Source organism: Ixodes scapularis, unplaced genomic scaffold, assembly GCF_016920785.2.
Source record: "Ixodes scapularis isolate PalLabHiFi unplaced genomic scaffold, ASM1692078v2 PGA_scaffold5__190_contigs__length_132052651, whole genome shotgun sequence".
NCBI classification, from domain to species: Eukaryota; Metazoa; Arthropoda; class Arachnida; order Ixodida; family Ixodidae; genus Ixodes; species Ixodes scapularis.
In genome coordinates this window covers 61,629,830-61,648,232 of record NW_024609880.1, presented here as the reverse complement: position 1 = coordinate 61,648,232, position 18,403 = coordinate 61,629,830, and the positions used below count along the sequence as shown (strand labels likewise).

The window sequence follows — 18,403 nt, the reverse complement described above, 5'->3', positions numbered from 1 at the left end:
TGCAGCGCGATTTTTCGCTACCCGTGCACCGAACTGGCGTGCGCTAGCCCGCTCGGCCACCGAATCTTCCTGATACATCACCATATACTATAACTTGCCGTGAAATTTAGAACTAAATCTCGGTCGAACGCAAAATCACCGACAGCACGCGGCATTCTCGGTAAAACAAACCCCCGTGCACAGTTGGGGGGAACAGTGAAAAGGGATTGCGCCCTTAACACATGATGTCCATCTGCAGCGCTTTCAAGGAGTTAGAGCGCGCGAGTACCTTTTTCACGCATCTCCTGCGGTTTTGCGTATGCTAGCGCCCTCTCCCGGCGTATTTGGATATTGGCAGCGGCGCCTCGCACACACGCACAAGCGTACGTCGACGGAAGCCACGGATTCCTCTTCTCTGGCACGTCGTGGCGAAAACACGCAGTCGACAGAAAAGCGACTGTGAGTACCGACTCGATGAGACGCGATTAGCGCGCGGGCGCCATTTGACAAGTTCGTTAGCGCGTACGAAGCTCCCAAACGTACACCGCCTTTGAGCACAGGCATCCGCGCGCGTATGCGCTTTTCAGACCCGACACCGAACAATATTCTTAATTAGAAGACACTTTCTATAAACGGGACCTAGTACTGACGTACGAAACTAAGATAAAAATAAATAAAAGAAATTATTAAATACCTCCCAAACTGGCTCTGATTGCGCCATCTGTATACCCTAGTCTCGAACCTCGTATGGCAGCTTGGCTCCCTTTGATCCAGTCAAAGTAAGGCTTAGCAACCAAGTTCCGCGTTTCGGACTTTTCCGCTGACTCAACAAGCGTTGGAACGCGAGAAAAGAAAAAAAAATATAGCGCGCAAGCTCTGACTGGTTTGCAGACGCAATCAAACCCTCTCTTTTTTTGGAAATATCAGACGGAACGAACGAGTAATTCCGAGTCGCCGAATTCCACCGACAGGAACCGCCTCGGTCGCTCTCATTAGTGGTTGCCAGACGATGCCAATGTAATTCTACGTTTCCCGGTGGTATATTTTCTCCTTGTTTTTTCGAGAGCTTTTTAACCGCGCTTTTTGCTTCCGCGTAAATTTTTCTCTTTATTTTTTTTTTTTTTTTTTTCTATCGCACTCCCGACGGTTTAAACACTCTAGCTGCTTTGCTGCGTGAGGTCGTGCGTGCGTGCGTACGTACGTTTGGGTGTGTACGCAGACTTCTTTAATTACGACGAAAACCGAGGCTGGGATGGACAACGTCGTGACTATGGGAGCTGACGGGGCGTCGAATGAAACGTAGGAAACAAAAACACAAAAAAAGCACCGCGACCAAGAGCGAAATGTTAACGGCTCCCGAAACCCGACAGCCCCGAAGGGTTCGCACGTGCGTGCGTGCGTGCGTATGTGTATGTGTGTGCGCGCGCGCATGTGTTTGTATGCGAGGGGGTGCATTTGTGTGTGTGTGTCTGTGTACGTTTGGACGTGGCACTTATGTGCATTGATGTTTAGTTCGCGCGGATAACAGATACGAGAATAAGTTTGGAGATTCGTGTGTGAGAAAAAAGTCAACAAACGAAAGAGGAGCGGAAGAATTCCTGTCACAAGTCCGTCGCGAGGGGGGCTTCGCTGCCCGATTTATAGAAATTTTATACCCCGTGCCGGGGCTGAGAGCCGTCGCTCCTCTTTCCATACTTATCCACGCACTGCCACCGCCGCCTCTCGGCAATTTTCTCCGTCGCCTCAATTTCTAACTTTTGTTTTCCCCTTTTTGCTTTATTCTTTTTTTTTTTCTTGGTTCGCATCTTTGTGCTTCGCGGATTCCTGAGTAATTTAAATCTCGTTACTCGATAGCGGAATGTTTCTTTTTAACCCCGTTTTTCTTGTCCTTTTTTTTTTTTTTTTTGTCTTAATGCACCATCTTACCCTCCTCCACTTCCGAGTGAAACAAGAGCAGGGCCGCGACGTTGTTATACCCCGTGTCACGTTATCCTGGACCACAGCGGACGCTACGAGCAATCCCAGCCAATCCAGCTCTGTCAACGTACCACGTGACTACACAGCCAGAGAACGTCGCCGCGCCCCCTTTCGAAGGTTAGGCGGCACTCGCACGGCATTTTTATTGGCTGGTATGGCTCGTAAGGTCAGCCGAGGCCCATCGTAAGCTGAAACGGGCTATAGGCGGATCGCTGCCTCAAACGCACGATGCGCAGCATTTCCGCCCAAAATCCCCTTGTGATAACTGTTTTCCTTCGGAAGGGACAAAGAAAAGCAAAGTGTAGAAAGCTATTATCCCCGGAAACTTTCTTCGGGCAGCAGGTCTTCTCCCTGGATGCTTCCGCACTGTCAAACGCCGCTGACAAAAAAACAAATAAGGACGATTTTTTTTTTTTTTAGTGTGAGCAACTTTAGGCTTTATTATTCAACGTAGCTTCCTTTTTTCTTTTTTTTCTTCTTTTCTTTTTGAGTGTGGATGTTGTTACTGTTGGTTTAGTTGTAGCACCCGTGCGCACATAAAATAGTTTTGTTTGCAACGTAATAACTTCTCGTATTTGTGCGATCAGCCTTCATCTTTGATTACAGAACGCATCTGAAACTAGGATAATAAATTGTGTCTCCATGACGATAATAAAGATATTATGTTTAAAACGTTAACTATATTTTATCGGCTTCAGCTGGGAACTGTGACTTGTTACTGTTTCTGAGTAGTGCCTTGGGGTAGGACTCAGGCATAAATGGCTGGTCCTAATTGCCAGCCTGGAGACAGTGTTCTAAAATGTCTGTTCTGACAAAGAAACATAGACCTAACAATAGCGATGCAAAAATGAGGTCTCCCTGGTTATTAAATACCGTGACTTATTCGACCCAAGATTGACTTATTCTGAAGTTTGGTACTGCCGTCTGATATTCAGGTGCACCTGGTGTCGGAGCACATCTGGTGCGACGACTACCTGGTCCGCAGCTTCTATCTCAAGAACCTCAAGACGAGCGAGACCCGTACAGTGACGCAGTTCCACTTCCTGTCGTGGCCAGACAACGGTATCCCGGCTTCCATCAAAGCCATCCTCGAGTTCAGAAGGTGAGCGATTATGCATTCCTCGTCTTTGTTAACCACACGGAGTCGCGAAGGAAGTAATCAAGGAAGCGTCGAGACAGTTAGTCTGATACCATGGCTGAGGCCCTGGAGACCTATACTCCGTTTCACCTTATGATGTACCGCAGTAAAGGCTACAAGCGCGAGCTCCTTGCTCTAGTGCACATCTCGGCGGCACAAGCTCTCGTGCACTAAGGGCAGTTGCCAACGCTATGAGCTCGCGCTTCTAGCCTTCGCTGCGGTACAACATAAGCTGAAACAGGGTATAGTGGCCACACTTTTCCCTTATTTCAAGTTTATGGACTATAACTTTAAACGGTGGGAAACTTTTTTCCGTATTTTCCCGGAGCCATAACTTTAAGTGCGTCCACACTCCCGTGAGGCATCGGGGAGAGCCAATCGCTGCAATCTATGGAGGAAACTTTGTAAAGTACGAGACAAAAAGATATTGGGATAAACAAAGCGCCATCTTAGGCATTATGTCAGCCAACTAAATGTTTAATTAATAAAAAAAATTAAAAAGCAATATTGCGTTGTGACACTGAGCATGGCGTTTCAACGTGCTTAGTGTTATAGGGTGCACTTTTTTCTTCGGTCTAATCATATTTCCGGCCTCGTCATTCGTCGAGTTCCCTCCGTACATTGCAGCGATCAGCTATCTCAAGTGTATTGCGGGAAAGTAGGTGCTCCAGCATTCTCAAAGTGTGTACTGAAGAGATGCAGTTCAATCAATCCCTGCGCCATTCAACGGCCGCGACTTTCGACGTACGGCTCTTCCTAGGCCGTGACTGAGTCTAGAGAGAGCTCAGGAGAGAAATTGGAACAGCCAAACCAAGAACCAAGGAATTTTAACAGCTATGTGAATCTGATTACAGTGCTGACGTGGCCACTGTACCGTCACCGAAACGTTGCCAGCACTCGCATTATCTTACGCTAAATTTTTCTTTCATGACATAAGGGCAGCGACGTGCCTTGTTGTGCGAATTCTACGTGTGTTATTCAGAGTAATACTCTTGCAATGAAGGCACTGTTTATGAGCAGTGTTCGCGCGACAGCTTTCCAGCGAGCACCCGCTCAGCCAACAGTCGTGCTCTACATAAGAGACGTAGCGAACAACGCTGCCGAGCAAACGATTTTCCGCGGTGTTGATCGCGATGATTGGCTATCCGGGTGCTCCGCGGGGAAGTTAACGCGGAGGCTTTGTTTATGAACAATGAGTCTATTTATTCGTATACACGGTACTATTTATTGCTTGAATCTTATACAGTTTGAAAGCGTTTGTTATAACCACTTTAAATGAATAACTTTATTGGGTTTGCGAGCCGACTTGTTTTTCTCAGATAGCATGTGCTAGATGAATGTTATAATCTGTGCTGTTTTTGCCTATGCAGACTCGTGTTGTTGTTCGCGTTTTTCTTTTTTTTTAAATTTAATGTAGACATTTTTTTGCGCTTTACGCGGGACAGTTGCAAACCGTAGACGATTCCATTGCCCAGAAACCGGATATAACGGAGATGTATCTCTATTCACTAGCCTTGATTGGGAACCTGGATCCTGCCACAAGCAGTGCGGACGCCTACGTTATCAGTTGCCTCAGTGCGCACGTCTATGTATGAAACTCATAAAAATAGGGGTGTTCACGCTCGTACGCGAGATCCGATAACGACTATTTTACAATGTTTCGAAGACGTAAATGTAGTTATATAGTTATTTAAACTAAAATCTGCAAATGTGCTGATTATCTATAAAAAAATAACTTGCGAGAGTACCCATTTGTATGCGTACTGGCTAATACTTATTTGCTGACACTGCAAAAATAACGGTTATCTGTTTTTATATCAACGCCATACTCCGACATAACGTTTGACCACGCAAACTCATCTTTGGATAAGATATAGCACCAACGAATGCACGAGGCTGTGTTTTCTTCAACAATACGGATGCGTTGGTGTAGCTAGCAGTATCGTACTATATTGTTCTCAATACCTGTTAATGATATTGCTATTGGAGCCCCAGTTAAGATACCCGAGAGGAAAAATGATTATGGCATATTTTGAGAAATCAAAACTTTCCTGAATTATGAAGTGCTACATTTCTTTTTAGAAAATATATCTAGACTAGACGGTATTCTAACTAGCTAATGTCTCTAAGCTAATCAAAAACTGTTTGCGTGCCAATTACCCGTAGCTTTCTTATTATTTTATTAGTATCCATCGTTTTGGTTAGAGTATGCTTGAACAAGTACTCGGCGTTCATTATTATATCCGACTTCGCACGTGACACACAGTATACTAAAAAAACATCTGGAAAAGCATTGTTAGACAACGCTATTAGTGTATACATTCTGGTTGGATCGGTACTGAAATATAACAAAAATCATTCGAGAGGTCCACACACATCGTACTCATTTTAAAACTTAAACTTCTGCAAAACCTGGCTGCAGGCTTTATTTACATAATATTCACCCCTGATATGTCTCCTAGAGAGCCTTGTGTTTGTGCGAGCCTAGAAACATCGAGGGGAAATGAATAAATTCCTTGCAGTTTCTTTAGTTCGACTTTAATGACGATCTTAAATTTAAAAAAAATATAATATATCATTTTTTTTTTTTTGTTTCTACTAGACATTTTTATGACAAAGCAATAAAACCATAGATTATGAGATTATTGTTCCCGGTTATTTGGCAAGTGCAGCCTGTATAGTTTTGTTTTTGATCGTCTCCTGTAAGAACCTCGAAAAAGATTAACAGTATTATTGAATATAAAAGGAATGAAAGAAGAAAGTAATGATGGACGGGACTTAGGCATTATGACGGACGTCTCCAATAATACAACTAATGCTGGAATGAGAAAATAACGAGACCGTTTCGTAACGTTCAGACATCCACACTGACTCGCAGCACAGCAGCAAGTCTGACGCAACTCAATCGCGTGGACTGTACAAGGTCGCAGGCGCGGGCTGGCATCTTATGTCTGGAAGTTCAACCGTCTGTGACCGCTTGCGAAATGTTCTGGATCGTCTGTGTTGATGTCTGAGCTTAATTGGCTGAAACACGACTTTTCCTTGGTTTTCACTATTCTTTTTTTTTTTTTTTTTTTTTTATTATTCTCGGGACAGCAAATGTGCTTATCTTTTGCGAGAGATGTAGGCTATAATGCTGCCGTATCCGAAAAAAAAATTACAACCCCGTTCAAAAAGTAGGAAAAAGAACTTATGGAGATACCTCTTTTTTTTATATTGATATTAGCGTTTTGATGGGCACTTAGCAACAACGCCTAGACGGATGTGCATTTGAGCGGACTGAACAATATACACGTTTATCAAGCTTAAATAATGCCAGCAAACACGAGCTAGTTAAAAGCTTGTCTTCTAACTTGCTAATGTGAGTTAATGGGGGTGAGAGATCTATACTAAAGCTATTTTTTGAGCCGCAGAGTGCGTTTTTTGTCTTTTAACTTACTAATGTAGGCTAGTGAGGGTGAGAAATCTATACTAATGCTATTTGTTGAGCAGCAGCGTGTGTTTTGAGCGAGAGCTGTTATATGTCCCGTGTTGTTGTTGTTGCGCATGATGCATCACATGAATAAGGGTGGCCATCTGGGTTAGTTAACTGGTTCACACTGACGAAAAGGTAAACAGCGCACAGTAAACGGGGACCAAAGGAAACGCAAACAGGACAAGCGCTGACTCTCAACTGAACTCTAATCACATGAAAACAAAAGAAAAGAGCAACTTCGCCTAGGTCACATGATACATTCACCACGTGTCCAAAAAAACAACCTCTTTACTACTTAAGCCCAGTGACATTTGACTTACGCGGTTGGCGCCTACTTTGATAATTGCATGCGCCTCTAAGATTTCTCTGTTCACTCCGTCCCTTCCATTGCCAATAATACCAGTCTTACTGAAGATAGGTTTGCACCCGCATCCATGAAAATGCAATGGCAGATGCCCCCCCTACATCTCCCACCACTGATAGCAACGACAAGTCATGCTCCCGCAGTCTGTGATTAACACATCTGCCCGTCTGACCGACGTAGGCTTTTCCACGCGTTAGTAGAATCGTGTACACAACTCCCACCCTGCAAACAACATATTGATTTTCATGTTTCACCGAGCAAGCGGGGCCTTTGTCCTTCTTATCGCCACCTCTCGCGCATAGTTGCGCCAGCTTACACGGAGCGGAAAACACCAATGGCACATCGTACCTCAAGGCAACTTTTTTCAAGTTGCGTGAAATTTTATAGAGATACTGTATTACGAGCGGTCTCTTATTCGGCCTTTCCCTCATGGGGACGGGGTTCCCCCTTGAGTTTCTTTAGCAAACCCTCCGCAACGCTCAATAAAACTGAAGTTGGGAAACCTGCCACGGTCAGCCTCTCAACCTGCCGGGAAAAACTATCGTTAACCACAATATGACATGACTTCTCGAGTGCAGCTTGTAGGCAAGACGAGGCAATGCTTCTCTTGACCAGCTTAGAGTTCAATGAATTATATGGAAGAAGACCCTTCTTTGAGCGTGGGCGTTAAGGCCAGCAAACGTGTTTAGCAATGAATTCTAATCTCAAATCCAAAAATCGTAGGTAAGTCCCATTCTGAAGTTCGTAAGTGAATGTGAGCCCCCCCCCCCCCCCCCCCCCCCCCCCGAAAGATGTGTGAAAACTTCTAAAACATACCTCACAACATCTGCCTCACATATGCCCTTCAATCTAATAAACAAAACCAAAACATATGCATCAGATGCTCGTATTCACGGCGCGGATAAAAGAAAAATTGGTCTAACATATTTTTGGTGTCGCCGCCTTTGAAGCTTTTTTTCCTCGTATCGCGCAGTGGTTCTATAACACTGCGCGACACAAGTTGAAGACTGCTAACGTGTCGTCGTACCGGTTATGTTTATCGACCACGGCCTCAATCAGTGTCGGTGTGCATTCTGAAGTGTGCAAGTGCACCTCCTTTTTCTCAGAGCACTCGAATAGCTTTGGCGAATGAAAACGCCGATAATCTGCTTACCTAGTCACTGGGACCTTAATAAACACAGGGCGTATACCGAGGCTCGAGCATCTCATGAATGCTGCGCAGCGGTATTTGCCAATAAGAATACGAAAAAACAAAACAAAGAACGTAATATAATTTCTTTTTTTTTTTTTTTAAGGAAAAGCTAAGTTCACATATATCTGTTTCGGATTGCACACGGTAGACGATCAAAGGCTACGCGGATAACGATAAATTAAGAATTCCTTGGGCAAAATATATGGAGGTCCGCCGTAACTCGTACGAAAAACCACAGAGAGGGTATATTTCTCGCTGTTTCGTCTCAAAGCTTCCTATAATGATTCCGCCGAATTTCAATGCCGTTGCAAAGCTTCCTTCTATAGAAGCGTATTTTAATCATTAATAACAGCGGTGCCTTTGAACTAGAAGACTGTGATAGTTTTGATCCGAACCTGACTCCCATGTGGATCCTAAACTTTGCATGCCCTCTTTGGCCGTATCTTAGACCCGCATGCTATGTCCCATCCCATCTGTATTAAGTAGAGAATACTGTACATGCATAGCATTACTCTCATTTGCGCTCAGAACGAGGCAAAGAAAAAAGCGAATGTAGATATTTGGCTTTGGTTGCAGAATGTTGAATACTGCTCACGCACAAAACAGATCTTTAGGCTCAAAAACAAAAAAAAAATTAAATGGCAAAACAAAATTATGTTTTGGGGGGACGTCCAACCAAACCCTAATTGGGAACTTTATGTTTCAATGCCTACTCGGCTCTTCTTTAGGGCCCTAATTGGGAACCTATACGCCACAAGCTCAGGCGAAAATGAACAAGATCCTGGCGGAAAGTTTCGAGAAATATCCAGAGTCGAGAAAACTTCTCCTGCAGCTTTTCCGCAGGAATGAATATGCACGGAGTTTCTATGGTCTCCCCAAGATCCATTAGCCTAACGTTCCTCTCCGGCCCCTTGTGGACTTCTCGGCATCACCGCTTCGAGCTCTGTCCAACTATCTTCACCGCACTCTTTTTCCTCTCGTTGCAAAAACGACGACCTTTGTGCGCAACTTCAACGACTTCGTGGAGAACTTCTCGCAGCTAAACGTGAGCGCTGAGGAAAGCACGCCAGTATCTTTCGATGTTGCCACCACAAGGAATGCCCTCGAGAAAGACGACGATTTCAGAGACAAGGGTAGCCTGAGCGTGTACGAACTCTGCCGCCTCCTTGAGTTTTGCCTCAGTAACACCTACTTCAGCTTCACGGGGGAATTCTTCAAACAAACAAGCGTAACCGCGATGGGTGCGTCCTTTTCCGCCATTACGGCAAACCACCGTGCGGCAAACCTACGCATGAGAGCCATTGAACAAACGGCGGTGCAGTCATTCGTTGAAGGTCCCAAGGTGTTCTTGCGGAATGCAGACGACTGCGTCTGTATTCTAAAAACATCTGAAGGGGACAAGTTGCTGACGGATTTCAACTCCATCGAGCCGGCCATTCAGTTTACTGTGAAACGCGGAAAGGACAACACTTTGTATTTTCTCGGTGTGCTGATAAAAAGACAAAAAGAGTAACTGACATTTTCTGTATACAGAAAACGGACGCACATTGAACACTACCTCTAGTTTGACTCAAACCATCCTACCAGTTACAACGCGTAGGTATTCAGCTCAAGGCACTCTTGTCCACGTCAAAGACTATTTGCTCGAGTGAGGCTTACAAAAGAAAAGATGATCAAATCGTCTTTGCTGAACTCAAGAACAACGGCTACACGAGCAGTTTTATCCGTCGCACTTCCTGTTGCATGAACAAAAGTCATCAGCACGTGCAGCCCCAGGCAAGTACGCAGTCCTGACCAACCACGACGTTTCCTTTATACCAGGAATAGGTGAAGCGCTGGCACGTGTGCTAACCATAGAGGGGATCCAGGTGGCCCACACTCCAATATTAACACTTGGACGGCTTATGTCACTACCAAGAAATCGCCCCCCTAAAGAAAGAGCGCGAGCTGTCTTTTATAGATTTCCATGCACAGATTGTCCAGCCACAAACATCGATGAAATGAAGAACTTGGAGGAGAGGATTCGACAACACCAAAACGACGTTCGCAAGTTCGACCACGAGCGCAGCGCGGTTTCTGGACGTTTCGCTCAGCCGAGAACAGGCTACCACGTGGCGGCGGCTGCAAACGCGGTCGCAGCCAAACCCGTGGACATACGCCAATATCTTTCCCGATCTAGTAAACCCGTACTGTCAACTATGCGGCGAGCCTGCCACCTTAGACCACATAATCTGGGACTGCGCGAAGGATCCGCCTCCGGCAGATCTAGTTTCATCTCCCTCACTTGAGCAATGGGAAGCTGTGCTGGCCAGCCCGGGCCTGGACGCACATTCACGGGCCTTGGCAAGAGCGCAAGAGGTCGCCGACAGACTTCAACTGCCGACCATGTGGAGCAGCTGAAGGAACCGAAGAAGGTCACCATCTTACTGACAAATAAAGTTTTTTCTCTCTCTCTCTCTCTGGACACTGAGACGTCAAAGAGCACCGCATAGACTTTCAGAACATTCGCATTCTCGACGTTGAAACCAACCGGCGACAGCTACTGTTCTTCGAGTCGGGCCACATAAATACTACGCCAAAAAAAGATAAATAGATCTCTCGGCGCTTTACCATCCGCGTAAGTCCACAGACTCCGACACGTCATCAACTCAAAGAGAAGTGCATCAACGTAAAAGAATATGAAAACGAGAAGGAAAACACTCTACTCTTCAACGGCAATCGCCCCAGTTACCCCCGAGGAAGAGTCGAGCAGTCATCAAACCGTAGGGTTCCCAGTTAGGGTCGGTTGGACGTCCCCCCTTTTTTAACTATTCCCCCCAACTAGACTGATCTCAGTCGAACGTTCACGTTCAAAAATATGCAATGGACGCTTTAATTTAGGGGGGAGCTTTGGTTGTATATGATGCTTTTGCTTCGGTTTCTTTAGAGCAAAACTTAAATCTAAAAACGGAGGCATGGTTCGTTTCTCTTGAATATTGAGCGTTTAATTTCTTTTGCTAATCAGTACTCAAGTCTTAAGTGTAGCGGTGCGCGAATACTGCTTCCAATTGAATAATGCAGCGTCATCCTTAGGTGCAACGCCAAAAAAAAAAAAAGCCAATATGTTGTAATACGTTTTTCTAGCACTGTGAAGGCTATAATTCGGGCAGCGCTAGAGCGTTCAAACCGCTATTTTACACCCCTCGTGTTAAGCGATAGTTAAAGCGTTGTTCAAATTTCATGTCTGGGCGCACGACAGAAACATTACTCATTTTACGATCAGACCAGGAAACTAAAAAGGATCCAAAATCGACAAATAAAGAACATTCACAGACACCAGATGTCTTCCCCATTTGCAGATTAAACTTCGTGTTCCTATGTACTTAAAATCATTTATGAGGAGAAAAAAAAAAAAGAAACATTGTGCTGCAGAGTTTATATTTCTTAAGACTACTAAACTACGTGTATGGGAAAAGTTCATTGTACTGATGAAACAAAAGCGCCATTACGGGGCTTTTCTTTTTGCCTCGGACATTTCTGGTATGTTCAAGAGAATTCAACAAGCTCGTTCTTGCCCATCCTTCTATTCATTGAGCACTTTCCTCTCGTCAGAACAATGTACTTTCCAAAAATAAAACATGCCCGCCTTCGAAAATCCTAATTGGTAGCGCCTTAGAACCGCCTCTAATCCTTGCAGTTTCTTTGGCGACATTTCACTTGTTTGCATTTTTCCTCTGCTTTTTTTTTTTTCGTTTTCTTTTCCTTGTGTTGGAGCAAGTTCGGTGCTTTGAGTGTTAGGCTTTCTTGAAAGGCGGAAATGCCGTATAGCTTTCCCTCGATACACCATTGTGCTACTCGAGCTAAAACATTTCATCAGCTTTGTTCGTGAATGTCGTAAGAATTTAGGGCCTGTATGTTATGTTAAACATGCCCACAGGAAACGTCGACGGGTGATTTGCCTTTAGTTCTTCCTCTTCTTTTTTTTTTCGTAAATTTTTATTTATTTATTTTTTTCTTTTGCGCCCTTTCTAGCGGCGTTTAGAACGCTGTAGCAATGTATCGAGCGAACAGCATTTTTGTCTCACTCTCGTGGTTTGTCTGATTCATTTGGCTGATTGGCTTTAAACGTTATGCTGTAAGCCCTTAATAATTTGTGGGTTTCTTAGTTTTGGCAAACTTTGATTGTGACACTCGTCTTTTTTTAGGTCATAATTGGAATATTAATACTTCAATGTCATATAATCACTTCATCTATGTCACCCCTTTAAGAGAACGCTATTTTTTGTAGTTTCTTATTCGTTTATTTTCTCTTTCATTTTTCAATAATTCACTTATGGCATGCACAGTACCGTCTTACAATTTTCATGGTTTCTTTGAATATTTTTGTCATTGTTCTTTCTAGCGCTGTGCAGTGGTTTCGATTTGGCTAGTTGGTTGTTTTTCATGCTTCGATTGAAGTTCGCTGCGGAGGATTGCCTTTACGAAACTGTGACTAGGAAGACGACACGACATACACTTGCGCTTAGTTGTACAAGTCGTGTTGTCATTTCTAGTCCCAGTGTCATTTATTGGAAATCTTTCACAGCGCAGTTCAATCAAAATTTGTAGTGTTATACTAATCTATTTTCTTGATAATCCTGCTGTCTTGGGTTGTGAGCTTTTCTTTCTTTTTTATTCCTTTTTAATTTGACCTGCGAGTGTCGTTTTGATTTAAAATATTGTGGAATAACAGTGATTAACAATTGTTGTTATCTCCAGACACGCTTATGTTCTCTTCTTTTAGTTTTCTTGGCACTCAGCTTTATCTTTTGTTCAATTCTAAAGCAGCCTTGAACGTCATTACAGTCCCACATTTAAAAAGGAACAACTTATTTTTTCGTTTCCTTTGTTTGTTTTTTTTGAACCCCCATGCTACTAGCGTGACATGTATCCACACACAGACCCTACCTTTCTTCCATCTTCAGTTCCATCTTCGTTGTCTTATTATTTCCTCATTTACTTAACGATCTTTCAACTTTCATTATGAAGCAAACAAAAAGCGGAGGAATACACTCGTAAAACGGATGGCGTTTTCTTTTTTCTTTTTTTTTTTTCCCCTATAAAACGGATGGCGTTTTCCTTTTCTTTTTTCCCCCTAGGCGCGCGAACACAAAGGGACAGCGTTTCCAGACGGCATCCATCCGAATCGGAAAAATCCTCCCCTTTGTTTTTTTCTTCCTTCTCGCTCATTCTATTCCTCTTAATTTCTCTTTCTTTCCCGCAGACATACATACACGTGTTCATTTAGTAATTTTTTTTCTACCTCTTCCATCGAAACTTCTGGATTTTTCGCCACCCACTATACTCCATGTCAACCTTGCGATGGACCGCAGCGGGCACTACAAGCCACCACAGGAGGTTCGGAGCCAATCAAGAGCTCGGAGGTTATCACGTGACTTCCTGGTCGTATGGAGAAACGTGCGGAGCGTTCGTCAGGTCGCAGGCGCGGAGCGTCTCATTGGCTGCAACGACTGATAGCATTTGCTGCGGTCCATCGTAAAGTTGAAACCGGGCGTATACCCGCGCACGAAAGCTCCCAAGTAGTACGCGACGGCGAAGAACTGTCGCAACATCGTGACAAAAGAGCATCAGTAATTTCAAAGCTGTTTGTTTTAGTATTTTTTTATATATTACTATTTCTTGCCCTCTTTCTCTCTTTGTCTCTCTCTCTCTTTCCTTTGTTCCTTCGTTAATTTGGCGACTCAATCGCCTCTTCTTTTCTTTTGTTTTTAATTTCCGACAAAGGCTTTTATCGCAAGCGCGTTGTCGCCGTGCGGCAGTGCCCGCAGCAGTTCCGACGCCAAGTTCCAAACGGGAAAAAAAGGCTAATAGTTGTTTTTTTTTTTTCCGAAGGCTAGAAAAAATATTTGTTCGATTGCATAATTAATCTAGCGTTTCCACTCCGGTGCTGCGACCGTACCCAGGAGCGTTCTGCGCAGAGACACGGCGCGCGTCGCGGACTGAAAGGCGATCTTTTTTCGTAGAGGCTCTTTAAAATGTAATCATTTACCTTTTCTCTCCGATCGTCGCGCAATAATTCTTCCCGGAAACTTACAGGTCCATGAAACGGTTCCGGAAGTCGTCTTTGTACCCGGGGTGTCAATGTGTCGTAAAAAAGAAAAAAGGAAAAAGTCGCTCTTTGCTAAGTTGTTTTGCTATTTTCATTTTTACATCATTGTGTTTTTTTGTTTTGTTTTTTTAATTCACTTTCGAAAACGCGCTGATTGTCCCGTTAAACTTCCATCCTTTTGCGTTTATTTTTTTCCCTTTATTTATTGATTTGTTTCAATGCCTTGAGGGACCAAAGAGCAGGAGAGCATAGAAATGCACGCATGAAAAGAGCGCACGTGCAAATGAAGAATTCGATTTGGTTAGAAAGTAATCATTCGGCCGAGATATTAGCAAATGTGATTACAGGTTTACGCCTTTTTAAATAAATCAATCGACGGTATTGATCAATTGGTTCAGATCGATCCTAAAAGGGATGTAAACTTAGCGCGCCGGGCTAACATCTTTAAACCTAAATGCTTGCTCCCTTTCCCAAATTAGCTTCCCGAAAAACTGAAATCATCTTTTTCTTTTTCGCTAGTAAATGAGTCCGGACGATCAAAATAAAGAACGTGGGTCATGTAGGTACATTCAGTTTGACTAAGAGCGCTCGGGCAACTGACATTTAAAGAGAAGCTGAAGGTGTTTTTTGAAAAGAAAACGAGTTAGAGGCGAATTCTAGCGTATCTTTGTCCTGTGATTGTGGATATATCAAAAACCGAAAAACCAACTGCTGGGTGTGACGTCATACCCAGAAGTTTCAGCTGCCTTCCGCGTGACGTACGGCGCTTCTGACTGCTCGGGTAAGGCTTGCGGAAAGCGCAGAACTTCTTGAGATCTCTGTACATTCATGATTCCCTCCTCGCACCGAACGCAACGGGAAGGAGGGCTTTCAGCCATGTTTTGAAAGCACTGTTGTGGCTACTTGGCGCATGAATCTGAAATGTGATTTTAATATTCGTAATCTGGAGGGCAAAAAAAAAAGTATTTAAATGTTTTCTTCTTTTCTGAAATATTGATTTGCTTAGTTTCCCTTTAAAGTGTTGGAGCTGTAGCATACTCCCATCGCTTGCTGAAGTGGCAAGCTTGCGCCGCTCGGCTGTTTTCTTCTTCTTTTTTGTTTTCTTCGCCAATTGGTTTATCGTTTTCACTAAACAAAAGAGGCCATCCCGTATGCCACGTTGCAAAAACTAAGGGTGCGAGCGCCTAGTTTTCGCGAGAACTCATTTTTCGCGCTACAATGATTGTTCTAAAAAAGGGTTTCCAGCCCTCGTCATTTTCAGCATTCGCGCGTACGTGGCGTACTTCGCTTTATTTACGAGAGAATGAAAGCGCGCGTGCTGGTATGTGGAGTATGCACGCTGGTATGTGGATTTGTAAGGATTGGAATGTTCCAGAGACCTTCACTGACGCTTCTTCGCGCGTATATTTGTAACTTAGGGCGATTGTGATATCGTTGTGTTACAAACCTTGTCCACATTGTTTTGTGAATGATTTACTTTAAGATAAATCACCTGCTGACGCCTTACCTGACATATAAATAGGTGTTTTCTTTTTTTTTTCTTTACTTAAAAACCTGCATCGCCGTGAGGCATTGTAACCAAAAATGGCCGGGTGGCATTTTTTTTTAGGAACACAAGTAAGACAAAGATGCGCTATGTTTCTATCAGGACTGTAATATAATATTTACAAGAAAATACCACTGAGCACCAGAAAACATCTTAAAAATATACCGTGAACACATCTATCCGCACCCTATTCCACTCTTCAATGGTTCTCGGAAAAAAGGAATAACCGAAAGTATCAGTGTGACAGGGTTATGATCTTATTTTGTCAGGGTGCTCTGTTCTCCCTTACACAAAAAAAAGGTTCCTGTAAAAAAAGTATCTCTATTGATTAGTAGTTTATTGTTGTAGATATCACGTGAAAAATTCTGCCTAAAAAGATTTCTGCGCTCACTCAGTTCATCCCAGCGTAGCATATCTCTTTATGTTAGTGACACTCGCTCCATGTTCATATTTATTTAATGCAATTCTAGCACATGGATTTTGAATTTTTTCAAGCTTGTCTATTAAATCAATTTGATGCGGATTCCAGACAACTGAAACGTATTCAATTTTGATTGGCTCTAGCACGTGCCCAGTCGACGGTGAAAGTTGCGAATGCCGTTCATAACTCGGTATTGGCCACGAGCACTGCGGCAGTGTTCGTCCACGGACTCGTGTTCCATTGGTGCATTACTGATTGAACTCGAGCCCTAGCCGAACTTTTACGCGGAGCTCCAGCAGAAACCTAAGCAAAAAGTCAGTCAACTTTATCTCCGAAGTGCCATAATGCATAAAACGCAGTATTTGAGTAGTGATCGTTTAAATTTGTTTAGAAGACATTAAACAGTCGTTTGGGGGAGTGAAGTAGAATGTCTATTTTTATGAATTTCCCCGTTAATTTTTAATTATAATATGGAATCTTACTTGGTACCACTGCTTGGTACAAAGGTCGCGTGACGTCGATATTTCCGCTAAATTTAGCAGGAAACTAAATTTATGTAATAGGTCAGGTAACGTCATGTCACGTGACATTAATTTTATTGCTAAATTTAACAGAGAAGCCGAATTAATGTATAGGCCTTGTGACTTCAGGTCACGGGACATTATTTTCCTCGCCAAATTTATCGGGGAAACTGAATTGGTCTTCAGATAGAGTTACGCCTGATCACGTGGCGTCAATGTTCCCGCTAAAGTTAGCGGGAAATGCATGAACGGACAAAAATTGGGGGGGGGGGGGGGGGGGGGGGCGGGGTTCGGCTCAAAAGCATTTCATGCTTTAATAAATAATGTTGTTGTTCCCCTGGGTTTAGTTCTTGACCTAGACCCTAAGGGCGCGATGGTTTGAGCTCGTACTCTACAGCTCATGAATTTTAGCTTCAGCTTTGAAATCCCAAATCCGCTAAGTCAAATAGAAAGTACACAAATGAGGAAACGATATGTTTCTCATTTATAACAACAATGATGCCAAGAATCGGTCAGCTAGCCAGACATGACAACTTTGGCCGTTCTCACCTTCCTATTTGTCCCGTCATGTGCACATTATACGTAGCATGCGACTCGGAGTGCTTCTTCTCCTCCTGTGTGTCTTTCTCTCTTTGCTCAACTTTCTCTTCGAGACTTGGCCTCTCTCCTCGCTCCTCTCTCTCCGTTGCGCTCATCATTTTTGTGATTGGTGCAATTGTGCACCAGCAAATTGCATAGTCACAAAAGTGATGGTCGCGGCGGGGCTGCTCTACGCTGCTGCTGCCGTTCCTGTCGCCTCCTGCCGGCTGCGGGCGGCGGCTCTTCCTGCTCCGGGACCACCGTCTCCCTACTGTCTTCCTCTCTTCAATGACCCTCTGTTCGCGAACGTGTGGCGGCGCTGGAGTCCGCTACCAGACACTTTGTTGCATGGATTCAGTGCAGCCTCCATGAAGGTTATTGATAACAACTTGTAATGACAGCTTAACAAATGCAGGGCGTGGTGAGTTCCGAGCGATTTTTTTTTATCGCTCCAGAGATAATTAGGTTGAAGCATTAACTTATGCGAACATTAAAAAACCAATCACGAAGTAAGAAGTGTGAGCACCATACGTCACGCCCCATGTCTCTTAAGCTGTCAGTGACCTTTCTTTCATTAATTGTTCGTTTATAGTTGTAGAAACTCCTGTCGCACTGTAAATTGTTGCGTGGGTGTACAAAGCCCGTCCCACTTAGCACGAAAAATTGATCGCCAATTTGTCCTAATTTATTTCGCACGGTGAAATATGGCGACGCAAACTGCTTGGTTTGTTGAATAGTAGGTGTGAGAAAACGTCACTGTCGTCTTCAAAATGTATCGCGCAATGTAAACGTGCCGAGATCTGTTGACGGGATTATCAACACGAAATGTCACTCGAGTTATGTCCACTAATGAAATAAAAATTTTCCCCCGTGATTTTGTTTTTTTGCGTCCACATTATTTACGGTTGAGGCTCTCTGTTCTTTGCCCATGTTGTGTGAATGGTAAGAGAAACATCCACGAAACTAGAATTAGAATACTTATTAGAAACCTAAAGACGTGTCTGAATAGTTATTACTCCTTAAATAAAAATTGGAGTCCACAACTAAAAAAAAAATTTGCAGATATTTTTTTGACAGAGCACTTGACACAGCCAATTACTTCGATTCATGATTAATTATGTTG

At 43.6% G+C, this 18,403-nt stretch overlaps 1 protein-coding gene across 1 annotated transcript in view; it reads left to right on the top strand.

The window, feature by feature from the left end:
• Positions 1-18,403, top strand: part of LOC8025016 (receptor-type tyrosine-protein phosphatase N2) — a 542,301-nt gene that overhangs the window by 500,862 nt on the left and 23,036 nt on the right. The window contains exon 21 of the mRNA XM_042294236.1: positions 2,892-3,058. Coding sequence (XP_042150170.1) covers positions 2,892-3,058 — 167 coding nt within the window. The remainder of the gene's footprint in view (positions 1-2,891; positions 3,059-18,403) is intronic.